Genomic DNA, 6,912 nt, shown 5'->3' with positions numbered 1-6,912 from the left:
GGTTCTGGCTCCACTACAGCACGTGCAACAGCAGCAGCAGGTATGAGTGGATCACCAGGACTTGGAGATATTCCTTCCATCCGTTTTCTGGCTGGTGGTGAAATGCCCTGAGATTTCTACCTTTGTAAGAGGAGCTGTACCATAGAAGGTCTTTTCATCAGATCTGGTTTCCAGACCTATCAATGGTGGCAGCAGTTAGCACAGTATAACATTTCCACAAAGTCCCACATTGCTTTCCGAAGACTTTGTAGAAAACTACAAGAGAAAAAACACAAGTATGTCCTTTCCTTGCTGCTGGTCCCCTTCCTGTACGGGCCAGACAAACAGTACGATCTCTCTGGTATTTGAAGGCAGCATTGTGAAGGTGGCATGCATTTAAGAGAATGGTAGTACGCTATGGAAGATCTTATGTCCCATTTAGGTATATTTGCTGCAGAATAATAATAAAAAAAAAAACATGTATATTTTAAAAGTGCCCCACATCAAAGAAAATGTTGCAGGGAGGAGCTGTTAGCTTTACACCTGTACTACTTTGGTTTACTTTCCAGTACGCTGGGAGAAGCTGGAATGGAAACCAAGTCCACTGCTTGCAGTTGCTGAATACATTCTTAGTATATAAACGTGCATTAATTTAAATGGGAGAAGGAAGAATTAGTATCATTATTTATAATTTTGTGAGCAGTCCTTTATGTTAAAAAACAGATCAGAAACTTTTTGCAACCAAGTTTCACAACCCAGGGCCTGTGGATGGGAAAAGGGGCAATAGAAGAGGCATTCCCAGGAATTATTGTTCCACAGCCCAATACAGTAATGTTGGAAATTACACAAAAATAATGTCCCCCCCAAAGACTTAGGTTGACTTTCACATTGCTTAAGTAATCCTCCAATTTGGTGATGTAAAAGTCAGTGCTCATCACTTCAGTCAAATGTGCCCCCTTTTTCCTCACCGTTTGTTCTACTGCTGCTTTAAAGTCTACTGTGCAGAATACAAACCAAGTCAACTGCATGTGGGGAAGAAGGAAAACAAAAAATGTCACAGTTGGAGAATGAGAAAGAAATATGTCAAATACAATGGCTTTCCCTGTTCTCTACAAAATGTATTCCCTAGCTTATCCATGTACCCCAAAGCTGATATTTTATAAATGCATATGAAGCACCTAGTGGAGCAGTGGCCCTATATCAATATACAATTTTAATAGTTATTATTTGGTTGTCCAAGACGACATGCTGAATATGTATATGAATATATATTTATGCTCTGTTAGTGCAGAACAAGCCACTAAAAATGATTGAATGCACCTTTACATTTTAAGTGCCGCTCTCTTATAGAACAGAATATTTTCAGTTGGAAGGGACTTAAAATGATCATCTAGTCCAACTGCCTGACTAATTCAGGGATGACCAAAAGTTAAAGCATGTTATTAAGGGCATTGTCCAAATGCCTCTTAAGCACTGACAGGCTTGGGGCATTGATCACCTCTCTAGGAAGCCTGTTCTAGCGTTTGACCACTGTCTCAGTAAAGAAATGCTTCCTAACATCCTGTCTAAACCTCCCCTGGCACAGCTTTGAACCATTCCCACGTGTCCTATCGCTGGATACCAGGGAGAAGAGATCAGCACCTCCCTCTCTATGTCCCCTCCTCAGGAAGCTGTACAGAGCCATGAGGTCCCCCCTCAGCCTCCTTTTCTCCAAACCAGACAAACCCAAAGTCCTTAGCCACTCCTCATAGGACATTCCTTCCAGCCCCTTCACCAGCTTTGTTGCCCTCCTCTGGACACATTCAAGGACCTTCACATCCTTCTTAAATTGTGTGGCCCAGAACTGTACCGAGTACTCGAGGTAAGGCCGCAACAGCACTGAATACAGTGTGTAGTCACCTCTCTTGACCAGCTGGCTATGCTGTGTTTGACACATCCCAGGATGAGGTTTGCCCTCTTGGCTGCCAGGGCACACAGCTGACTCATACTGAGCCCATCCCCGGATCCCTTTCTGCAGGGCTGCTCCCCAGCCACTCCCCTCCCAATTTATACTTGCGCCCTGCGTTACTCTGTCCTAGGTGCAGAATCGGCATTTGGACTTGTTAAATTTCATCCCATTAATTATTGCCCAATGCTCCAATCTATCTAGATCCCTCTGCAAGACCTCTTGCCCCTCAAAAGTCAAGATCACCTCCCAGTTTGGTATCATCAGCAAACTTGCTAATGGTACATTCAACTCCTGCATCCAGATCCAAATATATTGAACAGAACTGGCCATAGAATTGAATCCTGAAGAACACCGCTGGTGACCAGTCGCCAGCCAGGTGCAGCCCCATTCACTACAACCCTTTGAGCTCTGCCCTTCAGCCAGTTCTTCACCCACTGCGCCATGAACCTGCACATTTCTCAGTTGGACAACTTGTCCAGAAGGATGCTGTGAGGGACAGTTTCAAAAGTCTTACTAAAATTCAGAAAAACTACATGCGCTGCCTTCCCTTCATCTACTAGATGGGTGACCTTATCATAGAAGGCTATCAAATTAGTTAAGAAGGACTTTCCCTTCGTGAACCCATGTTGACTCTGCCTGACGACTGCATTATTCTGGAAATGCCTTTCAACAGCACCTGGTATAATCTTCTCCATAATGTTTCCAGGAAACATTAGACTAACAGGTTAGACTAACAGGTCTGTAGTTCCCTGGGTCTTCCCTCACACCCTTGTAGATTGGTATGACACTGGCCAGCTTCCAGCCAGCAGGCCTCCCCAGGCTCCAAAGACCTTTGGTAGATAATCGAGAGGGGTCCTGCCATAACATCCGCTTGCTCCTTCTGTACTCTGGGATTAGTCCCATCAGGCCCCATGGACTTGTGAGCATTCAGCTGATACAGCTGGTCCCTGACAATTTCAGCATCCACAAACGGAAAGTCACTGTTCCTACACTCATGGTCCTCCATCTCAGGTGACTCCAAGAGTGACAGGACAAAACTCCCATCAAGGTAACAAGAAAGGCAGTCTGGATTTTCTTCCTTAGCCAAATGACACAGCCAAGAGAAAGCCTAGATTCATCAACAAAAGTTGTCTGACAAATGGTAACAACCTGTTAGCACAAAGAGGGCACAATTCATGGCAACATCTCGTGAATCCTGCTAGCTCAGTAGCCCCCATAAAATAGGAGGAAAAGTGGCATAAAAACCCCACAACTATCTAGGCCTATGCTATCTAGCCTACACTAACTTTTATTTTGAGTCACCCTGCAAGCAGTCAGACCTTACACTTGGTAGAATTTGGAAAGGTTGTTTCTACCTGATGTGAAGGTTGCTATCAAGCCAAGAGGTCCTACATCATGGAAATAATGACATCTGTTCCTAAACTGAAAAAAATTGGTATGTGTCCAGCTGAATGAATGGGGCTGGGCATTTGCCTGTGTGAAATCTATTAATACACAAAACAAAGGGACTTGGAATTTAAGCCCTGGAAGGCTGACATCTTGTACATAGAAGGAAACTGAGCCAGAGGTTTATAGACATCTCACATCCCAATTTTCTAAGTAGAATTATTCTAGTATTTAGGAACCCTACGTCATTTACCTCCCCCCCCCCAGATGACTTAATTCCTTAACTACATTTGAAAGCTACAAGTTCAACTCACTGTCCTCTTTACATGGTATAGGACTGTAGAATATGTAGAATAACTACTTGGGACTTGAATTTAGTACTACAGTGATTCAATAGTTTCCTCCTCCATTAAAGAAGAAAAGACAAGGCAGTGGATGCACTGGGACTTGCGGCAGTGGTTCAGGCACACTTTATGAATCCAAAACCTATAGCCTTTACAACTAAAAACTTGTAAGCCTCACTGATTGCTCAGTAATTAGATTACCAGGTCTTTTTATATGTCAGCTGTACAATACAAAACCAGGAATATAGAAGTTAACAGACTGAATTTCAACATCTGCTTCTACAGTGGTGAAGAACAGGGGTAAATTAAGACATTACAGGCACAAAAAAGAGAAATTTATACCAAGCTAAAATTCCCTTTACCCCCGACACTTTTCCTCTGACACAATAAAACTAGTTTTACTGTAGCCATTTTATGGATTATGACCCTTCACTCCACTCTACTTCCACTGGCCAAACACAAACATTCTTTGTAACAAACTGAGCAAGCTGGGAGTGGGTAGGTGGGATGCGATGACAGACACAGAGGAAGGGAGACAGACAGACAGAGAGTCAAGGATGTCTTGGACTTCCTTTTTTCTCCTCTATGAAATTCATTTAACCTACATTTATAGTACATAATCTTGTGAAGGGCTTGCTTGTTTCAGGCAACCAAGAAAGGAAGAAAAGCATAGGCACAGCGGCTTTGCAACTAGCCTTTCATTCTATAAAAAAGCTTATCATACAGATTTTAAGCAGTAAGTCTTTATATTAAGCTTTGGAAATAGGCCCCACTTATAGCTAGAAAAAAATCCCAGCTCTTCCTTTAGAAATTCATCTAATTCCTTACCTCGAAGGTGCAATAAATTTCAGGGTTAATTTTTGTTACATTGGTCAATGCAAGATTGATCAATACAGACTTTTTCCCCTCCAATTCAACTGAAGAACAGATGCTAATTAAACAAATAATTCTGGGAGTCCTGGAAAATATAATGTCGTCATAAGGATTGCAAAAAGGGATGCAAAGAGGCCAGCACTGTTTGTGTCAGAAAAGACAGCAGTAGAGAGTTGTTAACTGGTCCTCATCCACTGATCTAGACAGAATCTTACAGGAGAAGTATGTCTAATTATGGTTTTAACCAGAAACAACTAGGCATTTTTTCTTCTGCAGGATCCCACTCACATTTGTATTGAAGCACAGTTACTTCTGAACTAGAGGGCACTCTGCTGGCAGACAACTTGAACACATCTACAGATATTGGCAGAAAACTGGTTTTGGAAGACCTACCTCACAAAAAGCGTCATCAGCTCTTATGCCCATTCCTAAATATGCAACTTTAATATGCATGAGAAGACCGAGGTACATATTCTTTTGTATTATCTGACCTGTGTAAAAACTATAGTGTATCTCGGACTCTCATTAGTTTGCTAAAAAGTTACCTAACCGGTTAAAATTAAAACTCTCTTCCTGGCATAGACTGATTTAGAGACCAAAGAGAGCCTTAACTTACAACCTTGTTTAAAGGTCCACAGTGAAATTCATGGAGCTCAATTTAACACCATAAGGGAATCCACTCCTTAGTTTCCAACACTATCATATTGTGTGGTTCAAGGAAGTTGATACTATTTGCATCAAGCTTTTACAGATACCTAAATAAGACAACAACTCTGTTCTACAAGGCACTGAAGTTTTATATACAGGGAGAAAAACCTGTCCTGAAATCCTCACCAACTAGAGTCAAAAAACTCCCAACATTATTTGTCATGGAACTGAAAGAGATGAAAGGTCAGCACTGAGTTCTTTGGAATCAGTTGCAGCCTCATTTTTAAAGGGACTGATTTCACTGGGTAAACAATACGGTCAGCTCAGGTCACATTTGCATGTCTTAGCAGGGGAACACATGAGAGTCTGGTACATGACTGTGGGTATGTCCACACAAATATTATGTAAACACTGCAGTCAGTATTTATAGATTTGTGTCTTCTGTGGAAAATGCCATTTCTATGAGTACATTGAAACTATTACGATAGGGCAAAGTTTGCTCTCAGTTAAGATCCTGTTGTTCGAGACAGTGTTCTCCTGATAGAGAGTGAAATCATGGCAGCACTGTGAAAATAGGCTTACTGGGCTCTGATAAGAGAAAAGCACTGCAGACATACAAGCTGCACCCTTAGCAGAAAAAGGAGGAAAACAGAGAAGAGAAAAGGGGGAAAGAGTTCACCTCATGAGGTGTCTTAAGCCATCTGAAAGAAAACCTTTGTCAAAGAAACTGAATGTTGCAAAGAATGGTAAAAAGTGGTAAATTACAGTTTGGTTTCTTTTCAAAATAATTCCTTAAATTTAGTCTCTGAAATTTGAACAATCCATTTTACTACTGACACAGGCTAAATACTCCAGTGCTTCCACCTTCCATTTTCAAAAGGTGCTTTAACACAACTATTGTACACATTTTAACATTATAACACCAGAGATCTAGGTCCTGGCACTCCAGGGCAGTTGGGAGAGTGCCTAGAACCAGATCTCTGGCATTCCAGCTGTTATGTGAGCATAAAAGAAAAAAAAAAGAAACAGGACTAAAGACTGAAGTGCTGCTTGATGAGAAGCTATGCTTTTGGTTAGGAATCCAAAAGCCACAATTTTGTAAATAAACAATGAAACCACCGTCTTTATATAAATAAGCCAAAGACTTGCAGAGCTTGGGAAACCTCTCATAGCAGATATTTTTCAGTTTGGTTCTCTGTCTTCACATTCACTGACAACTATTATTCCCACATCTAGTTATTTAAAATGGGAGCTATGAATGTAAACACTGTGTGCTTCCACAGTTTTTAACATAGATATATCATTTATCAGAGGGAACAGCAGCTCCTTGTTCAGTCACATCACGTTGTACAATATTAAAATTCTCTGAGAACGATGAGGAAACTGGAATGTTGCTGCCCTCAGAGTTCCTGGCGTGTCTGTACAGCATGATCCTCCAGTACACTGTAGAATAATTTAGGCTGGAAGGGATCCATGGAGGTCATCTGGTCCAACACACCACTCATAGTAGGGCCAACTTTGAAGCTGGATCAGGTTGCTTGGGGTCATTTGAGTTCCCAATACATTCAAGGATGGAGATCTCACAGTCTCTGTAGAAACTGTTTGATCAACCTCATTTAGGAAAAAAGTCTACTATCCATTCTATTTCCCTTGCTGCAAACTGTAATCCACAAAAAATCAGTAATCTCCAAAACAAAAATGTATAAATAAGACTAATACACATTACAAATATGG

General features: G+C 41.4%; 1 protein-coding gene across 1 annotated transcript in view; it reads right to left on the bottom strand.

The window, feature by feature from the left end:
- Positions 1–286: 286 nt before the first annotated feature.
- Positions 287–6,912, bottom strand: part of SHPRH (SNF2 histone linker PHD RING helicase) — a 63,500-nt gene continuing 56,874 nt past the window's right edge. The window contains exon 30 of the mRNA XM_075088006.1: positions 287–430. Within this exon, the coding sequence (XP_074944107.1) occupies positions 418–430 (13 nt within the window). The 3' untranslated portion in view covers positions 287–417. The remainder of the gene's footprint in view (positions 431–6,912) is intronic.

Source organism: Phalacrocorax aristotelis, chromosome 3 (genome assembly GCF_949628215.1).
Source record: "Phalacrocorax aristotelis chromosome 3, bGulAri2.1, whole genome shotgun sequence".
Lineage (NCBI taxonomy): Eukaryota > Metazoa > Chordata > Aves > Suliformes > Phalacrocoracidae > Phalacrocorax > Phalacrocorax aristotelis.
Note: the sequence above shows the minus strand (reverse complement) of the source record. Positions and strands in the feature narration are given on the sequence as shown.